Below are 21,537 nucleotides of genomic sequence, written 5' to 3'. Positions count from 1 at the left end.
ATCTCCCGTTAGTGAGGGAGGGGGTAGAATCTCCCGTTAGTGAAGGAGGGGTAGAATCTCCCGTTAGTGAGGGAGGGGGTAGCACCTCCCGTTAGTGAGGGAGGGGGTAGAATCTCCCATTAGTGAGGGAGGGGGTAGGATCTCCCGTTAGTGAGGGAGGGGGGCAGTATCTCCCGTTAGTGAGGGAGAGGGTAGGATCTCCCGTTAGTGAGGGAGGGGGTAGGATCTCCCATTAGTGAGGGGGCAGGATCTCCCGCTAGTGAGGGAGGGGGCAGGATCTCCCGTTAGTGAGGGAAGGGGCAGGATCTCCCGTTAGTGAGGGAAGGGGCAGGATCTCCCGTTAGTGAGGGAGGGGGCAGGATCTCCCGTTAGTGAGGGAGGGGGGCAGGATCTCCCGTTAGTGAGGGAGGGGGGCAGTATCTCCCGTTAGTGAGGGAGGGGGGCAGGATCTCCCGTTAGTGAGGGAGGGGGCAGGGTCTCCCGTTATTGAGGGAGGGGGCAGGATCTCCCGTTAGTGAGGGAAGGGGGCAGGACCTCCCGTTAGTGAAGGAAGGGGGCAGGACCTCCCGTTAGTGAAGGAAGGGGGGCAGGACCTCCCGTTAGTGAAGGAAGGGGGCAGGACCTCCCGTTAGTGAAGGAAGGGGGGCAGGACCTCCCGTTAGTGAAGGAAGGGGGGCAGGACCTCCCGTTAGTGAGGGACGGGGGCAGGACCGCCCGCTAGTGAGGGAAGGGGGCAGGACCTCCCGTTAGTGAGGGAAGGGGGCAGGACCTCCCGTTAGTGAGGGAAGGGGGCAGGACCTCCCGTTAGTGAGGGAAGGGGGCAGGATCACCCGTTAGTGAGGGAAGGGGGCAGGACCTCCCGTTAGCGAGGGAAGGGGGGCAGGATCTCCCGTTAGTGAGGGAAGGGGGGCAGGATCTCCCGTTAGTGAGAGAAGGGGGGCAGGATCTCCCGTTAGTGAGGGAGGGGGGCAGGATCTCCCGTTAGTGAGGGAGGGGGCCAGGACCACCCGTTAGTGAGGAAGGGGGTCCGGACCTCCCGTTAGTGAGGAAGGGGGGCAGGACCTCCCGTTAGTGAGGAAGGGAGGCAGGACCTCCCGTTAGTGAGGAAGGCGGGCAGGACCTCCCGTTAGTGAGGAAGGCGGGCAGGACCTCCCGTTAGTGAGGAAGGGGGGCAGGACCTCCCGTTAGTGAGGAAGGGGGGCAGGACCTCCCGTTAGTGAGGAAGGGGGGCAGGACCTCCCGTTAGTGAGGAAGGGGGGGCAGGACCTCCCGTTAGTGAGGAAGGGGGGCAGGACCTCCCGTTAGTGAGGAAGGGGGCAGGACCTCCCGTTAGTGAGGAAGGGGGCAGGACCTCCCGTTAGTGAGGAAGGGGGGCAGGACCTCCCGTTAGTGAGGAAGGGGGGCAGGACCTCCCGTTAGTGAGGAAGGGGGGCAGGACCTCCCGTTAGTGAGGAAGGGGGTCAGGACCTCCCGTTAGTGAGGAAGGGAGGCAGGACCTCCCGTTAGTGAGGAAGGCGGGCAGGACCTCCCGTTAGTGAGGAAGGCGGGCAGGACCTCCCGTTAGTGAGGAAGGGGGGCCGGCCCTCCCGTTAGTAGTGAGGAAGGGGGGCAGGACCTCCCGTTAGTGAGGAAGGGGGGCAGGACCTCCCGTTAGTGAGGAAGGGGGGCAGGACCTCCCGTTAGTGAGGAAGGGGGGCAGGACCTCCCGTTAATGAGGAAGGGGGGCAGGACCTCCCGTTAGTGAAGGAAGGGGGATACACCGCCTTAATCTCCAAGAAGATACTCACCTGGTGTCCACTCCTATGGTAAGTGTCAGATATCGACCACCTACCGAACACAACCTGACGCTAACACACATGTATCTAATGATCACATTCATAACCATAAATTTTAAACGGATGGAGGGGTAAGCCAGCGGAAGGCCTCGGACAGATGACCAAAAGCTCCAGGTGTGTGTCTGCGTCAGGAAACATTTGTCCTGTTTCCCGAGAAAAGTATTCTAACCTAACCTGCTGCTTGTCTATAGGGATCACTTCCCAGGGAAATACGTACGTTCGTATGTAAGTACGTGTTTGTGTGTGGTGGGGGAGGGAGCACGAGGCAGTAGAGTTTTATAGAGTAAGTACACTGGATATAGCAGCTTTAGCTTTTCTCAGAGCAAGGAAAGGTTAGACATACTTCTATACTCTCACTGTCGTATGTCTAGTAATTAGCATACCAGTAACTGACACCGTAACTACCAACATACAGTTGAGGGTGAGAGGAAGCAGGGAATACCACAATACACCCACGCTTGTCCAATCTACAAGTTAGCAATCATGTTGTCGAGCTGTCTCAATTTGTTGTAAGGGTGGCGTAGTATAGATGTAAGGCAGGATAAACAAACTCACAAACTAGACACCATTACTATTACTGCTACTACTACTCACAAACTAGACACCATTACGATTACTGCTACTACCATTACTATTGCCTCCCTTCACTTTCCTTTCTATCTCGTGTGGCACAAACTATTCTCCCTATTTTCTACTACCACCACTTCTTTTTGTCCCTTCCTTGGTCCCGTCCCTGTCCCCCTCGCCTACATATACTGGCTTCCTCACACTTCTGTGTTAGTGTGACTCTGTAAATGGTCCAAGTCAAACCGAAACGTCGTCTTAAACTTCTGTCTCTTATGTGCAGGTGACAGAACAAGCGTCTCCTGACACGGGTCTTAATCATATTGATGACCTGTTTAAGATTAACAGTTCTATCTACGTAGTTAGGTTAGGTAAAGTTTGTCAGGAAACAGGACGCGGGTCTATGTAATGTTTTATAAGCTGAGTCAAATAGACCCAATTGCCTGATCTTTTTTTCTTCATAAATTTATTATTATGCAATCATTTTTTTCAAGTTCTCCATCAAAACTTAAACTTAACTCTGTTAAAAGATCTTCAATATAATGTGGCTTTAAGTTGCCCAATCTATGCTATGTCTGCCATGATTTGATTGAACATTTAAATTCATATGTTTTGTAATGTTACGACTGATTTCCGTAGACTTGTACCAAACATGTAAACACGCTGAGATTTTTTATTGAATAAGCCAAGAACCTATGACTATCTTACTATTATTGTTGAAAAATGGTATAAAATACCGACAAGTGGGTAAGACACACGTGCAACACTTGGGTATACTTACTTCTGAAACTTTTCAGCTACACAGTAGGTGTCTGCAAGCAAATAAAGAGGCAGCAGGTGTAGTGAAATGAACATTATGTACTAATTACTCCAACCATGGAAATAGACGGATTACATCTACATTTTACCACTACACTTGCTGCCTCTGCATTTGACTGAAGAAGCCTACTGTGTAGGAGAAAACTTTCAACAATAAAGATATTGACCTACTGCACATGTGTCTTAATTATCAACCTGTCGGTATTTTATACCAGTTTTAACATAAGATACCACCTTCTTGAAGACATCTTAAATACACCAAAAAACTTGTGTACTCGCCAGAATGAGAAGGGACTCACAGTTAACGACCCACAAGGGGTAAGGGGAGAAGTGGGGATAGGTGAAGAATAGGTGGAGGAGAGGAAAAGAATAAAGAACAGGGAAAGAGAGTCGAGGCTAAACCCAACCCCAAATCATTGTAGTTTATAGGGCATTGAAATAGTCATGTGCCGCTGCATGTGCTTCCGCTCTCTGTCCCACATCACTTCTTGAGAGCGATGCAACAGCAGCAGATCAGCACAGCACAATAGTCTGGCTTAGAATAATCTCCGAAGAATAATCAGAAGTGTACTCACCAAGGGAGGGAGATTTGTGCCAATAACCATCGCGGACCTCCAGGTAGTCAGTTTTGCAGCCGTCACTCTTGAAGATGTCCATGGAGGTGATGTTGAGTACGATGCGCTCCCCGTGCGTAGCAGTAATCCGCCACTCGCACTTCTCTCCACCGGGAGGCGGCGCAGAATTCACGTACGACGGAGAGGAGAATGTGGCCGCGTTCTCCTGGTACGTCCTCCCGCATTCTGCGTAGGTGGAGGCCGGGAGGAGGAGGAAGAACAGGAGGTGGAAATTAGGTAAAGAAGTTGTGTTATATATGAATGGTATATAATACTGACAAGCTGGAAACTAGACATGCGCAACATCTGGGTATCACGTTTCGCCATCCAGTGGCTTTATCAATACAAGGACATAATGGGAAGACTGTAGAGCCTTGGAGTTGGTGCACCAACTCCACACACAGTGGCCAGAACTACATTGTGCCTAGGCAAACATCACATTAAGGATATAAGAACTTGTCTGGACCTGTGAGCACTTGTTTGGACCTGTGAACACTTGTTTAGACCTGTGAGCACTTGTTTAGACCTGTGAGCACAACGTTAGACACCAACACAACGTTAGACACCAACACAACGTTAGACACCAACAGTACGTCAGAAAAACAACAGTAACAGATAAAGAGAATACCAGGAAGAAACAGACAAAATATGAGGAAAAATGTTAAAAAAAAAGTCAGAAAGTGAACAGAGAGAGAGAGAAAGGAGAGGGAGAAACATTAGAAAGAAAGCAGAGAGAATAGGGAATAAAGGCGATAACGAAGGAAAGTGATTATCTGAAGAGGGGAAAAAATAGGTTAGTGATTTAGCTTACGAGAGGGGAAAGAGAGAGAGAGAGAGAGAGAGAGAGAGAGAGAGAGAGAGAGAGAGAGAACATCGTCTAGGAGTGAAATATATCACCAAGGAAGGGGAGCTTGAGGGGAAATAGATAAAAAATAGCAACGTAAGGAAATGGGTGATAAAAGGTGATCGAGGGGAAATTGACTGATGACGGAGGGAAGATGTGTGTAAAGAAAGTGGGAAGATGAGGGCATGATAGAAAATGGAAAGAGGAACAAGAGGAGGGGAAACGTGAGGTTAAGAGGGAAAGATGAGAATGGGAGAAACATGAAAGGTGGGAAACAGTAGGAAAGGGGAAGAAACAAGAGGAGAAAAAGAGGGAGAGAGAAACACGAGGATAAGAATAAGGATATAAATAGGAGGTTAAGAAAATGTGGGGACAAACGAGAGGGAAAAAATAGGAAGAGGTGGAATAAGAGGGGAAGAAACAAGAAAAGGAAACAAGTTGAGAAGAAACAAGAAAGAGGAAACAGGTGGAGGGGGGGAATTAAAAAGGTGGAACAAGTGGGGAAGAAAGAGGGGACGAAAAGATGAAAACCAGAAAAGGGGAATAAGTGGAGGAAAAAATAGGGAAACAATCAGGAAACCGAGATGAAGAGGGGAGACAAGATAATAAGAAAGCTGGAAACCAGATTAAGAAACAAGGAGACCAAAAAAAAAAAAAGTAAACAAAAGAGAATAATAAATGAGAGAGAGAGAGACGGACAGAGGGGGGGGGAGAGAAATTCGACTCCAAACTGACCATGAAGAACCACGTTGTAAATCTTGCAAACAAGGCAACTAGGAAGCTTACAGCACTTCGATGTATCTGGCATCTGCTTGACAGTAGAGGTTGCAAGATTCTGTATGAGGCACAAGTACGCTCACACCTTGGATTGCCAGCCCTCCATCTTATCTACAACTTGACAGAATAGAGAACAGAACAAGACGCCTCATCTCTCGCCTGGACCTAGCCTGGATAGATCTGTTATTTTAGTAGAGCCTTCAACACAGGAGGGATGTGGGTGGCCTCATTGTTATGTATAAGGCCAACATTAGCTCCACTCCGAGGACAGCGAGCTTCTAGACCACAAGACGGGCAGCAAGCAGCAACTTAACTCTGTACCCTTCTCCAGGACATCACTACATCTGAGATCATTTATTCCCAGGATGACTCGAGTCTGGAATGTGTTCGTACAGCATAACGATATCAACGAATGAAAGTCACCTGATTCACTGAAATTGCTGGCCCACAGATAGATCCAACTTCATCCTGTTCCATACTTGGATGTCTCATAACAAAAAAGGGCTTTTAAATGAGCTGATGTAAGTAACAGCTCTTAGCTTGTCAATAAAGTTAGGAATCCTTAACTTGTCAACAGCTTGTCAACAGTTAGGAATTCTTAAGCTGACCTTGCTAAACCTTGTGTAAAAAAGAAAGAGAAATGATAGCTTTGACTAAAAGAAATTTAAAAACGGTTACATCGATGATATTATTTAGATCAATTGTACACAGCACCTAGCAACCACCACAGCACCTACAAACCACCACAGCACCTACAAACCACCACAGCACCTAGCAACCACCACAGCACTTAGCAACCACCACAGCACCTAGCAACCACCACAGCACCTACAAACCACCACAGCACCTAGCAACCACCACAGCACCTAGCAACCACCACAGCACTATCATCATCAGTGTCTGCAAACGAACAAGGTCTCAGTGAACAAAAATATAAACTGTATCAGTGGCCGCCTCACAAAGTCCAAATGATATTTTTCAACTTTCACGAAGACTCAAACGACTATCTAATAACGACATAACTAAAGTCTAATGAACACTCGTCAATACTCATTAATAACCCACAAGAAGACAAACACAGGAGGTTGACTCATCTGTATATTTCGACCCTCTTTTGGGATCCTCTTTAGAAGAGGATACCTATGTACAACGTCTTTAGGTAAACACGAACATAAACACGAGGAGGGGGAAGGAAGGGTTGGCCAGTACATTAAAGAGTCGCTCGTATCCACTAAGCTAGTGAATACTACAAATTAATTTAATTTAGGAGGGGAATACCAGTAATTGTTATGCTTCTATATAAACTACCAGATACAACTTCCCAGCAGTTCTAGGGTCAGCTATTAGAAATCGAGCACTGTCTTGAAAACCTACCAACTTAAACCCCGAGTCCCTTGTTACTTGGTGACTTTAATTTGAGAAATCTGAAATGGAAAACTGTAGGAAGGATGGTGATGGCAGAGATTCCGTGGGGCAAGTTAAGCGGAACAGTCTCACACATCAGAATTATTAATCCTCTGCAATAAATTCGCCTTAAGCCAGCAGCTTGCACAACCAACCAGACTGGACACCGAGGGCATGGTCTGGAACATAATGGTATCACAGACTGAAGTCTCAGACCACAATACAATCGACGTTCAGAACTGTATGCACAGTGACCCGGAACAGAAACATGATCAATAATGAGAGATAATCCATCAAATTCAGTTTGAACAAGAACATCAAAGGGGAACAAATAGGTCGTGGCCTTAATGAAATACGCTGGGAAGACGATATGACCACCTGGATCTAAACGAGTTTCTCGGGAGGATGAGGTCACTGGTGCTCCAAGTGTCCCCCCCCCCCACACACACATCTACGACAAATGAGAAGATGCAAACTAGAGAGAGAATGAGAAACAGAGAGAGAGAGATTAAGACGATGGATAACACATTCTCAGAGGCAGCACATTCTCTGAAGCGCGAAAGTAAACTGGTAAGAGAAATAGACAACACAGAACACTAGCTGATTGCATCATGAGAGTCCAGGAGAGAGAGAGAGAGAGAGAGAGAGAGAGAGAGAGCGCAAAGAATCATGAATAAAATTACTTGAAATCTCAAATACTTTTTTCTCGCGTGCAAAATCCAGGGTGAAAATCACGTCCAGATGTCTTACTCAAAGGAGATGGAATATACACTGATGACAATACAGAAAGTGAAAAAACCGACTTCACTATACGACTAACGAGTTTTTCTTTAACGAGACTCAACACGCAACTAACACATGTTCTATTTCAGATGATTCCCTCTCCCTAGCTGACTGAGTAAGTCACTGATAACACACCCATGCACTCTGACTCAGCTTCAGACTCATGGAACGCCATATTCATCAAAGATGAACAAGTAAATACTCTCTTGGGCCTTCGGTATAGAATACCGAAGGCCCATCCCTGTGGGATGGACATAAGAGTCATCCCACAGTCATCAAAAACTACTGTTACTGCCACTTCTCAAAGGTGGCAGTAAAACAATCGCAGAAATTGCAAAACAATAGCGTAAACGTCAATTACCAAAATCTTCGAGCGGGTGCTGGGAAGCAAGATTACCAATCACATGGAAATCGCAATTGCACAAACCAGAGCAACATGGGTTTTGAGCCTTCGACAAGGGCAACCATGGTGTGATAGCGCACAAGATACGTGCAAAAGGAATTACCGGAAAAGTGAGCACATAGATATTTAACTTCTTCACCACTAGAACACACGATTGTAGAAGTAAACAGTGAAGTCGGAGGCTGCCATCATGAAAAGCTCTGTTCCTCAAGGCACAGTACTCCGCCCCAGTCAGCACGCATGCTGACTGCATGCATTCTGACTTTTTCGCTCTCAACAGCACCAGCACATGCCTTCTAAAATTCTTTACAATGGCCTTGACTCTTTTCCTTTCTCTACAATTCTTTCCTCCCCCCCCCCATCTATTCAACTATCCCCATTTCCCCCTCACCCCTAGTGGGTTCTTACCTGTGACTCCTCTGTTCTGTTCTGATTCTTATATCTGACAGACAAAGATACAAATCATAGCACCATAACATCCTTGGCAGAAACCAGAATCTTTATGAGAGTGTTGTTCACTGAGAACAGTGAAGTCTTCCAGTGGACCTCAGGTAATAATATCTTGCTGAATAAGGACAAGTTTCAGTTACTCGGCTTTGGAAGAATTGAGGAAATACAGACCGAAGCGCAGCACAAGACAAATTCGAATCATTCAAGAGAGCGAATGTCCTATGTGCGAGACTTGGGAATGACTAAGTCGAAGGCCTGAGCACTGAAGGATCACAACAATGGTGCTATTGCCACCGCAAGGATGATGATAGGATAGATAACTAGAACATTCAAAACAAGAGATGCTGAGGCCACGATAATACTCAAGTCACTTGTTCTCTCCAGGTTGGAATACAACCTCAAGATTTCAGGTATTTACAAATGGCCTCCTTCATGGCAGGATAGATGACTGAGCTACAAAACGAACAGAGATTTTCAATGCCCATATAAACTCAATCAAATATTTAAACTACTGGGAACATTTCAGACCTCAACTTAACTTTTTGGAAAGTAGGCGAGGATTTGCATAGCGACTGTCACCTGGAAGTTCCTGAAGGGACTAGTCCCAACCCTGCACACCGAAATCAGTCCACATGAAAGCAAGACTTGACAGACGGTGCAAATACCTTCAGTAACAAGGTGAACAATAAGTATACTAAGAGAGAACTCGGAAGGTTCAAAGTTCAATAACTTGTCAACGCCCTCCCTTCCTTTTAACAGTCTTCAAGGGAAAACTTGATAAGTTCCCCTCAGCTCCTGATCGACCAGGTTGTGGAGAATACGTCAAACTACATGTGGCCAGCACCGAGTGCCTAGTCAACCAGGGTAGCAACCAGGTCAAGTCTGGGACCAGACAGTGGGGGAGGGGGGCAGAGAAGCGTAGAAGCGAGTAGGGGCGATGAACCCCCCCCCCATAAATGGCAAACGCATTGAAAACAGTGTTCAAGGTGAGAGATATCAGAGCTGGAAAATATAGAGATCATTTACTCCTCAAATAGTCAGTAAAACAGATTATCGGGAACCCCTCTAAGTACCAGAGATGCACTCTCTGGAATGGAGAAGAGATACTTGATAATACTGTACATACGTAAGTTACTTGACATTACTGTGTATACGTAAAATACTTGATAATACTGTATATGTCAGATACACTTGATAATACTGTATATACGTCTGAGATACTGGAGGGTCTGGTCGTCAACACTGCAATACATAATTGGAGTGAGAGATATGGAAGGTTATACCTGTGACCGATTTTGAGGGTTTTGCACTCTCAGACCGACCTTGCTGGGTTCCCGTTGAACCAGGCTGATACAGGACCACATCCATCACAGCCTGGTTGACCCGGCACTTGACAGAGGCTATGACCCAGTTTACTCTAAAAATTTCTACACACGTTTCGGTTTTGGTAATATAACTAATAGTTCACGAATGTTGTGTTGACACGCTGCAACACTCAATGTTGGTCCTGCCACACGAATGTTGTGCTGACACGCTGCAACACTCAATGTTGGTCCTGCCACACGAATGTTGTGTTGACACGCTGCAACACTCAATGTTGGTCCTGCCACACGAATGTTGTGTTGACACGCTGCAACACTCAATGTTGGTCCTGCCACACGAATGTTGTGTTGACACGCTGCAACACTCAATGTTGGTCCTGCCACACGAATGTTGTGTTGACACGCTGCAACACTCGATGTTGGTCCTGCCACACGAATGTTGTGCTGACACGCTGCAACACTCGATGTTGGTCCTGCCACACGAATGTTGTGTTGACACGCTGCAACACTCAATGTTGGTCCTGCCACACGAATGTTGTGCTGACACGCTGCAACACTCGATGTTGGTCCTGCCACACGAATGTTGTGTTGACACGCTGCAACACTCGATGTTGGTCCTGCCACACGAATGTTGTGTTGACACGCTGCAACACTCGATGTTGGTCCTGCCACACGAATGTTGTGCTGACACGCTGCAACACTCGATGTTGGTCCTGCCACACGAATGTTGTGTTGACACGCTGCAACACTCAATGTTGGTCCTGCCACACGAATGGACCGCGTTTCAAGTCCCAACCATCCTTCTGTACAGAGAACCTGCACAGAGGAGACAAACTTACGAACGTTTCAGTCGCCGGGTCGCCATATGAAGAAGACCCGGGCCGGAAGTACCGGCAAATCCCTAATGAATGAATGTCTCAGTCCGACTTGCAACATTAACTAGTTCAAAGAAACGAAAAGGGGAAGGGAGCCAGAATATATACAAGAGGGTGGCGGCGGGGGACGGGAGTAATATAACGAGAGGAGGGAATAGTATTACTGGTATTAATTCTCCCGTTTATTCACTGACATATGTTTACTTCCACGGGTTTATATACAACATGGCCTTGAGGGGGCATGGGAACAGATGTACCAAGACGTGTACTAGCTCAAGAAGTATATTATTGTACTCTATAAAGAGTGGCTATTGATCAATACCACTAGTTTCGTGGGTACAATAATATAATATACTGCTTGTTGACCTAGTACACAAACAGGGAGTAGAATGAAATTAGCTCAGAGGCGTCCACACCACCGTATGTCCTTCGATGGTGGGTACAACACCTAGCCTGGCTGGATGCACCATTGTTAAGGATTGTGTGGTCTAGTGGTCTAAAGCGTCATGCGTTCGACTCCTTGGCTAGTGCAGTGTTATTGATTATATAATAAATAATATATATATATATATATATATATATATATATATATATATATATATATATATATAAAGTTATTTGTGATTGTTCTTTTTCTGCTACAGTATTGTCAGTTATTCTTCACTAGAACATATATTAAAACAAACACCACTGTTCTAGTTAATAATATAAAAACTATTATCACTACAACTAGTACAAACATTACTGCAGTATCTACAACCACCACTCTATAACTAAAGCTACTCCAGTATCTACAATCACCACTACTATAACCACAACTGCTATAACTACAATTACTACTCCTGCAACTATTAATGTCACTACTTCAACAACTATAACCATTACTAAAACAGCTATCACCAGCTATTACAAACAACTACCACCACTACAATTACTATCACCACTTCAACTACCACTACCCCATACTGTGCACAAGTGACAAAAACAGCCACTACAACTAGCGTCACCACTACTGCCACCATAACTACCACCAGTACTACAACCGCCACAGTATCCACCACAACTACTACCATCGTACATCCACAAACACCCCCTCAACTTAAACCACCACCTGCTACCAGCACCACTAACATGCCCATAGCTGGGTCAGGTAGGTGGTGAAGGTTGCCGATATGACGTTTTCCAGAGCATAGTTCTAGCTGCTCAGACAACTTATATTCCGAATAGGGAAAGTAGATAAAATAAAATGATCCTAAATGGATAAACAATAGATTAAAACATTTCACTGGTCAAAAGAGGCATATACAGGCGAATCAAAAGAGGAGAGGGGCAGCTAAGAAATCAATACAATCAGTTGGAGAGAGAAATAAAGGGAATATGAAGAGCAGAGAGATTATGAAGTTAAAGTCGCAAGAAAATCGAAGATTTACCCAAAAGGATTCTTTCAGGATTAGGGACAAGATAGTCCCACTCAAAAGTTACTCAGGTCAGCTCACAGACAGTGATAAGGTTATGTGTAGAATTTTTAACATTTACTTCCTCTCAGTTTTTACACAGGAAGAAACTAGTAATATTCCAGAATAAATTACGTAAAACAGAACGATAATAAATTATGCACGATTAGGGTCACAAGTGACATGGTCCTTACACAAATGGATAAATTAAAACTTAACAAATCCCCAGGCCCTGATGAACTGTATGCAAGGGTTCTAAAGGAATGTAAAGAGGAGCTTAGCAAACCTTTGGCTAATCTTTTCAACATATCACTACAAACTGGCATGGTGCCAGATAAGTGGAAAATGGCAAATGTGATACCTATTTTCAAAGCAGGTGACAGGTCCTTAGCTTCGAACTATAGACCAATAAGCCTTACCTCCATAGTGGGAAAATTTATGGAATCTATAATTGCCGAGGCAATTCGTAGCCACCTTGAAAGGCATAAATTGATTAATGAACCTCAACATGGTTTTACAAAGGGGCGTTCCTGTCTTACGAAGTTATTAACTTTTTTTCACTAAGGTATTTGAGGAGGTAGATCATGGTAATGAATATGATATTGTGTATATGGACTACAGTAAGGCTTTTGATAGTCTCACATCAGAGACTATTGAGGAAACTTAAGGCACATGGAATAGGAGAAATTTTTTCATCGATAGAGACATAGTTGACAAACAAGCAGCAGAGAGTTTGCATAAATGGGGAGAAATCAGAGAGGCGAAGCATCACAAGTGGTGTTCCACAGGGGTCAGTGTTGGGCCTCTTGTTGTTCACAATTTACATAAACGATGTACATGAGGGAATAAATAGCGACATAAGCAAGTTTGCCGATGACACCAAAATAGGCCGTCTAATTCATTCTGACAAGGGCATTAGAGCACTCTAAGATGATTTGAACAGACTGTTGCAGTGGTTGGAGAAGTGGCAGATGAAGTTTAATATAGACAATGCAAAGCTCTAAACACTTGACAGAAAAATAATCATGCCACATATAAACTAAACAATACAGATCTTAATATTACTGATTGCAAAAAGGATTTGGGAGTTCTGGTTAGCAGTAATCTGAAACCAAGACAACAGTGCATTAGTGTTTGTAGTAAAGCGAACAGAATCCTTGGCTTCATATCAAATAGCATAAATAATAAGAGTCCTCAGGTTGTTCTTCAACTCTATATATCTTTGGTCAGTATTACAACCCAGGAGTCCCAATGGCCTGTTATCCTGGGTGTAAAGGGAGCAAAATAAACACAGCAGAAAACTTTTGATTTATATTATCCTTCACCAATTTAGAACAGAAGTATGTACACTATATACATTATGTACAATAGGTATTAGTGCACTCCACGGTAAGCAAGGCAGAATAGAAGCCACTAGAGAGCAGACCGTGTTTCAACCAGCTCTAGAATGGGAATGACAAGGTCAGACAGGAGAGTGGTACCCACAACACCTCTGCAGTTGCCAAAACCATCTTCTCATTGGCTGGAACCTGGGTACTGATTGAACGATGGGGCCCCATCATCAACCCTTAGCACCTGGTTCGCTGGTTGGGGGAGATAGCCTGTCAATGAGGGTGTGTACATGCGCCGAATAAAGGTTACGTACTCTTTGCATGCCACAGTTAGGCTTCATTTAAATTATGCTGCACAGTTTTGGTTACCGTATTACAGAATGGATATAAATACTCTGGAAAACGTACAAAGGAGGATGACAAAGTTGATCCCATGTATCAGAAATCTTCCCTGTGAGGATAGACTGAGGGCCCCAAATTTGCACTCTCTAGAAAGGCGTAGAATTAGAGAGGATATAATTGAGGCGTATAAATGGAAAACAGGAATAAAATAAAGGGGATGTAAATAGCGTGCTAAAATTATCTAGCTAAGACAGGACTCGTAGCAATGGTTTTAATTTGGAAAAATTCAGATTCAGGAAGGATATAGGAAAGTACTGGTTTGGTAATAGTTGTGGATGAGTGGAACAAACTACCGAGTACGGTCATAGAAGCTAAAACTTTGTGTAGCTTTAAAAATAGGTTAGATAAATACCTGTGTGGGTGTGGGCGGGTGTGAGTTGGACCTGACTAGCTTGTGCTAATAGGTCTGATACCGTGCTCTTTCCTTAAGTGAATGTAACCTGACTAGGTTGGGTCATTGGCTTAAGCCGGTGGGAGACTTGGACCTGCCTTGCATGGACCAGCAGGCCTGCTGCAGTGTTCCTTCTTATGTTCTTACAACTACCACCTACCAGCACTTCATCGGCCTGGTCCAGGGCCGGAGGCTGCTGGGCTAAGAAAACTCTCGCAACCCGCCACAGATAACACACTTACTTGGGCACTTGTAGAGAAGATTGGTCTGAGCGATGTCTCCCTCTGACAGTCTGATCCTCTGGCCGATCTCTGGCAGCGCCTCCTGGTTGGGCTCTGGCCGCGGTCTTATCGTGTCCAGATACGTTGCCTGATACACGTAAGAGAAACTGTTTAACGAAACTGAATAAATGCGCAGTGTGCTGCTACACTATTTCATATGATAGTTACATTGTGGGAGCACCAGCAGTGTGCTGCTACACTATTTCATATGATAGCTACATTGTGGGAACACCAGCAGTGTGTTGCTACACTATTCTATATGATAGTTACATAGTGGGAACACCAGCAGTGTGTTGCTACACTATTCTATATGATAGTTACATAGTGGGAACACCAGCAGTGTTGCACATTATACAAGATAGCTTCAGAGCTGGGACAAAAGCTAGCTATGTTTCCCTGTCATATTCCATCACGGGGTTATGGTAGGGAAAGAAGGAGTTATGGTGAGGAAGGAAGAAATTATTAAGTTATCCCCATAAAATTTTAAAAGGAGCAGTGAAAATTCTGTATAACTAATTCGCTTAAAATACTTAAAAATATTTATTAATTTCGGGGGGAAGTGCTTAACCCGTAGAAGTTATATGGCACCTGGGGGATAAAAGGCACTAATATTTATTTAAAATAGGAATTTGAGGCTTCACTTCCAAGGAGAGAACTGCATCAGCCTCGAGGTACAACCCGTCCATATACATTGCTGGCAAAATGTCGATTTCTTTATAATGTCGAACAAAACTGGAATGTGCGGCTCTCCTTGGGTGTCCATCCCAGATAAAAATATGTTTAACATATAAAAATTTTAAAGGGCATGCTATACAAGATTCTAAAAAATGGGAATACATGAAAAAAAGTGCGAGAACTCATGGGAGATGCGCAGCGCTGCTCCAGAATAGTGAGACATGAATTACGAAGACAGAGGACGCTGGTAGACAGTAGCTAAGTGATGATAGATGAGGAAGACACCATTTGAGTATCATGATTCAAGCAATCGTAATAACACGATTTCTGGAGAGTTATGATTCACCTGCCATGGTTTCGAGCCCCAACCCATTCTGTGACTCGAACAGTTGGGTATCTTCAGTGCCGGAGAGTTTCGCCTGCTTAGCAGGCTTCTCAAGTCGATTACAAAGGTGACTTAAGGGGCACGTCAGTTTCTCAGTCTTCTAGCAGTATGTTATTTTTTTCACTATAATCTACCTTCTCCATAATTACTATCGCATTTAGTCTCCTTTCGTAAAGTGAAGTCCAGGATCTTTCCTTAATTCATGGTATAACTTCACAAATCTTTGAGAACAATTGTATTGTAACGGTCTGAGCTTTGCTTAGACCTTTACAATACAAACTTCATCGAAGCAAATACGATAGTAATTATGGACAAGATAATATATTGAGAAAAATAAACATGATATTAGGAAACAGGTAAACACAGGAGCCTCACTGGAGACAACAGAAGCACTGCTGTGGCTATAGCTACGTCGCCTCTGTATTAGACTTAAACCTGTCGGTCAGAAGGAACTTCAAATAACAAAGATACGCAACTATTACACATGTGTCTTGCTCATCTAACTCAGCAGTATTATGAACCATTACTATAATGACAGTTAAGGGAATATAGCATGTATCACTGTATGAAAATATTTCAAGTGAAGAGGGAAAATGTCCTGGTGACACCAATACAGAGAAAAACACTAACTTTAAGCTACTGAAGAGACAACGTAAATGAGGAGAGTAGAGAATATTTCTGAAAAAATGTTGGCACTACAACAGAGAAGGAATAGTGTGCAACACAACACGGGTTATTTTTCCTTTCTAAATAATTACACACACACACACACACACACACACACACACACACAAAGGCGAGCTCAATCCACATCTTCAAGAGTAGATATGAGAAGAACTAACAGACTAGAAATCAGTGATGACGATCAAAGTGGTCTAGGAGACGGGACCAGGAGCCGAGCCTCCACCCCCGCAAGCAAAACTCGACGAGTACAACTCGGTGCGTACAAACACTAAGATGTATGAGAGAGAGAGAGAGAGAGAGAGAGAGAGAGAATGGGCAAGGGATGACCATGAGAATCATGTATTGTAGGGCTAACGACGCAAGAAAAATGGAATCCAGGGATGCCTCTTCTTCAAGCCGTCGAGATACTGGAGGATGTAGTGAAGACGACGAGAAGCAAGACACAAAAGTTAAGAAATTCACACAAGTAAATAGGGGAGGTAAAAAAAAAAAAGCAAATCAAATGACTAGAAAAAATTTAAGCAAATGGGTAACATGTAAGGAAGAGAAAAAAAGAACGTTGAAAAAAGGAACTCTGTGTTACGGCAGGTAGCAAAAAGCTTAATAAATGAAACACGTAGAGACGAACCAAGAACAGGAAAGACATCGAGAAAGTAATAATAATAATAATAATAATAATAATAATAATAATAACCTTTAGGTCTACAAATACATATACAACGTATACAGACCATAGCTGACATGAATTACATACTACTGTATAGAAAGTCCCTTGTTATACAGAACAGTTCAGGCAAATCAGGTAAATTTTGTCCCCAGGAAGCAACCCACACCATTCGGCTAACACCCAGGTACCTATTTTACTGATAGGTGAACATGGACAGCAGGTGTCTTAAGGAAACGCGTCCTAATGTCTCCACCCGTACCGGGGATCGAACTTCGGACCTTAATGTGTGAGGCGAGTGCACTAGCAACCGAGCCACGAACGTGGATAACCCACGAAGTAGTGAGACTCCAGTCCCCTTTTGTAAACAGAAGAAATCAAGAAAATACAAAAGCTTTGTTTTATGACAGTAAAAAACTACGTTTAAAACACGTTTTATTAAAACTTGTCGAACAGAAAATCCATTTTTAGATCAGGACAGCAGAATAAATGACAGATGACCATTAGGAAACAGGGTAAAAAAAACAGGACAACCTGGATGAGAAAAGAAGTAGGGAGGGCGGGGGGGGGGGGTGATATAAGCCCAAAAGGTGTCAGGGTGTTCGGCTAAACTGTTGATAACCCGAGAGGAAATTAGGAAGGCAGAAAGAAAAACAAATGATAGTTAACTGGTTCAGAGAACCGACAGGTTGATGAATTAGACGCTTGTGTAACACTTGGGTATCCTTAGTGTGGAAACGTTTCGCCAACCATCACCTTCCTCAGTTCAATACAGAGAAGAATGGTTGAAGATCAGTAGTAGTTTGAGGTAATCAGTCCCTCAGCCTGGAGCCGATGTGATCAGTCCATCAATCTTGATGGACTGATCACATCGACTCCTCCTGATTTTCAACCATTCTTCTGTATATTGGACTAATTGACCACCCGTTTCCACAATAAAGATACCCAAGTATTGCCCTAAGAGTCTAATTGATCAAAAAATGAAAATTTCACGAAAGTAACGTGAAGTGTAAGTGCTGACAAGAACACTGTGAAAGTAATGTGAAGTGTAAGTACAGACAAGAACACTGTGAAAGTAATGTGAAGTGTAAGTACAGACAACAAGACAAGGACACTGTGAATTCAGTTTAGAGGAAAAGCAAACAATGCCTAGTAGAAAATTCAGTTTGAGGATATTTAGAAATTTTCACAGTATATATCAAGTGTCTGCACTCTGAAGGAGGGGTGTTAATGTTGCAGTTTTATAACTGTAGTGTAAGCACCACTCTGGCAAGACAGTGATGGAGTGAATGATGGTGAAAGTTGAACTTCATATTTTCTGCAGCCCATTGAAAGATTTGGTTGATGTCCGCCTGGAGCCTTGCAGTGTCTGCAATGGAAGACACTGTCATGCAGATTCGGGTGTCATCTGCAAAGGAAGACACGGTGCTGTGGCTGACATCCTTGTCTATGTCGGATATGAGGATGAGGAACAAGATGGGAGCGAGTACTGTGCCTTGTGGAACAGAGCTTTTCACCGTAGCCGCCTCAGACTTTACTCTGTTGACTACTACACTTTGTGTTCTGTTAGTGAGGAAATTATAGATCGATCTACCAATTTTTCCTGTTATTCCTTTAGCACGCATTTTGTGCGCTATTACGCCATGGTCACACTTGTCGAAGGCTTCTGCAAAGTCTGTGTGTTTGTCTTCTAGAGCATCCAGAACCTTGTCATAGTGGTCCAGTAGTTGCGACAGGCAGGAGCGACCTGCTCTAAACCCACGTTGCCCTGGGTTGTGTAACTGATGGGTATCTAGATGGGATGTTAGTGCTATCGGTCTATAGTTCTTTGCTATTGTTTTACTGCCCCCTTTGTGGAGTAGAGCTATGCTTTTAGCAACTGTGGGACGACCCCTGTGTCCATGCTCCCTCTCCATAGGATGTTCTTGCAGTTCTTGATGAACACGGAGTTCCATGAGTCTGGGCCTGGGGCAGAGTGCATGGGCAAGTTGTTTATCGCCTCTTCGAAGTCATTTGGCATCAGGATAATATCAGACAGGTTTGAGTCTATCAAATTCTCTATCTCGCTCATAAATTCATTTAGGTCTTCGACTCTCAGTCTGGTTAGCAGCTCGCTAAAAACCAAGTCATATTGGGACTTGAGAAGCTCACTCATTTCCTTGCTGTCATCTGTGTAAGACCCATCTCATCTAAGTAGGGACCCAATACTGGATGTTGTTCTAGATTTAGATTTGGCATAAGAAAAGAAATATTTTGGGTTTCTTTCAATTTCATTTACGGCTTTTAGTTCTTCCCGCGTTTCTTGACTCCTGTAAGATTCCTTTAGTTTAAGTTCGATGTTTGTTATTTCTCTGACCAGTACCTCCCTTCGTATTACAGATATATTGGTCTCTTTTAGCCGCTCTGTTATTCTTCGCCTTTGCCTGTAAAGGGAGCGCCTTTCTCTTTCTAGCTTACATTATCTTTTCCCTTTCCTTCAAGGAATATACCTCGAGTGTCACAGTGTTAATTTTTTCTAGACATAGGTTCGGATCCGTGTTACTTAGTCTATCTTCCCAGTTTATATCATTTAGGACCTGGTTGACTTGGTCCCACCTTATGTTTTTGTTATTGAAGTTAAATTTAGTGAAGGTTCCCTCGTGACTGATCACATTTTGTTGGTCTGGGGCTCCGCGCATACATGTAGGAACCTCGATTATGTTGTGATCTGAGTATATTGTTTTTGATATGGTGACATTTCGTATCAGATCATTGTTAGTGAAGATGACATCCAGTGTATCTTCCAATCTTGTAGTCTCTATTATTTGCTGGTTTAAGGTGAATTTGGTGCAGAGATTTAAAAGCTCGTGTGTGTGTTTTCATTTGAGCTGCCTCCTGGGGTTATCTCTGCTACAGCACTGTTTGCTACATTCCTCCATTTCATGTGCCTTAGGTTAAAATCCAGCAGGAGCAAAATGTTTGGGGCAGGAGCTGGAAGATTTTCCAGACAGTGGTCAATTTTCAAAAGCTGTTCCTGGAATTGCTGGGACGTTGCATCCGGAGGCTCGTAGACAACCACAATGACAAGGTTTTAGTTCTCGATCTTTACTGCTAAATAAAAGAAGTATTAGAAAATCGTACGACAGAAGAGGGAAGAATGATGGTCGAAGAGTTTCGCAGAAAAGTGCCGTGAAAATGGGAACAAAAAGGGCAGATCAACACAAAAGATGAGGATAATAGATTCAAAGTGTCCAGGGAAAAATGAAAAATTTATTCAGAACGGGGAGTTGGGGGGGGAGGGAGGTATGGGGAAAAGAGAGGGGGGAAAAAGAGAGGAGGAAGGAGAGAGGTGACGAGGGAGAACGAGAGGGGGGAGGATTGAGAGAGTAAAGGGGGAAGAAGGGAAAAGAGAGGGGTAAAAAAGGAGGGGGGGAAAGGGAAACAGAACAGGAAGGGGACAAACAGAGGGGGAGGAGACGGGGGAAAAAGAGCGTTAATGGAGGGAGGAAGGAAGAGAGAGAGAGAGAGAGAGAGAGAGAGAGAGAGAGAGAGAGAGAGAGAGAGAGAGAGAGAGAGAGAGAGAGAGAGAGAGAGAGAGAGAGAGTCGTAATTCCACCAGGAATGTAAAACAACCAAGGGGAATATAGAAGAAATGCATAAAACGAGAGAAAACCGGGAAATATAAGCGATAGCCGGGAACGAATGAGAGAACGAGAACACTGAACGAAAACAAGAAAATGATGCAGTATGGAAACTCAAAACCGAACTAAAGTTGTTCCACAGGAACATAAGAGAGATGACTGTCAAGGACCAAGTGATATAACTGGAGGCAGGAAAACTGTGTGTGAAGATAAATGGCCGAGAATATTGACAAGTTGAAGAATGACACACTGGTGCAACATTTGGGTATTTCTGAGGAAACGTTTCGCCACACAGTGGCTCCGTCAGTCCAATACAAGGAAGAATAGTGGAAAAAAGAGAAGTTTGAGGTAATCAGTCCCTCAGCCTGGAATCGATGTGTTCAGTCCACCAATCTTGAAGATTGATAGACCCAACACAAGAGAAAGCAGAGAGATAAGTGAAAGCAGTGACAGTCAGAAACATCTAAACCAGACCAGGAAAGCATCAGCACATCGACTGAAGTGATAAAATAGAGAGATTGTTCGGATTTTTAACCCGGGGGAAGGTTGGATAACCCAAGAAAGTCAGTGCGTCATCGAGGACTGCCTTGTTTCCATTGTGGTCCTCAATATTGTCCCCCAGGATGCCACCCACACCAGTCGGCTAACACCCAGATACCTACTTACTGCTAGGTGAACAGTGACAGCAGGTGTAAGGGAATACACCCAACGTTTCCACCCGGCTGGGGACTGAACCACGGGCATTCAGTGTGTGAGGCGAGTGCGTTGCTTACCAGGCCACGGTGAAACTATTCGACGAGCATGGAAGTGAAAATAATGAAAAACGACTACGCATCTCCATGAGCACAGTAGCAGCAGAACCATTGCCTGACTCCGTAATAAAGACCTGTAATCAGCCTCTCCAGATAAGTGGCATCAGACAAGATATAAAATTAAATTGGAATCATCGAATACTGAATC

The 21,537-nt window shown here is 44.1% G+C and overlaps 1 protein-coding gene across 1 annotated transcript in view; it reads right to left on the bottom strand.

The window, feature by feature from the left end:
* Nucleotides 1-21,537, bottom strand: part of LOC128687037 (protein tolkin) — a 449,316-nt gene that overhangs the window by 191,289 nt on the left and 236,490 nt on the right. The window contains exons 7-8 of the mRNA XM_070082113.1: nt 14,511-14,637; nt 3,794-4,018 (exon numbers count right to left, since the gene is read on the bottom strand). Coding sequence (XP_069938214.1) covers nt 3,794-4,018; nt 14,511-14,637 — 352 coding nt within the window. The remainder of the gene's footprint in view (nt 1-3,793; nt 4,019-14,510; nt 14,638-21,537) is intronic.

The sequence above is a fragment of the Cherax quadricarinatus genome, chromosome 7, assembly GCF_038502225.1.
Source record: "Cherax quadricarinatus isolate ZL_2023a chromosome 7, ASM3850222v1, whole genome shotgun sequence".
Classification (NCBI taxonomy): domain Eukaryota; kingdom Metazoa; phylum Arthropoda; class Malacostraca; order Decapoda; family Parastacidae; genus Cherax; species Cherax quadricarinatus.
Note: the sequence above shows the minus strand (reverse complement) of the source record. Positions and strands in the feature narration are given on the sequence as shown.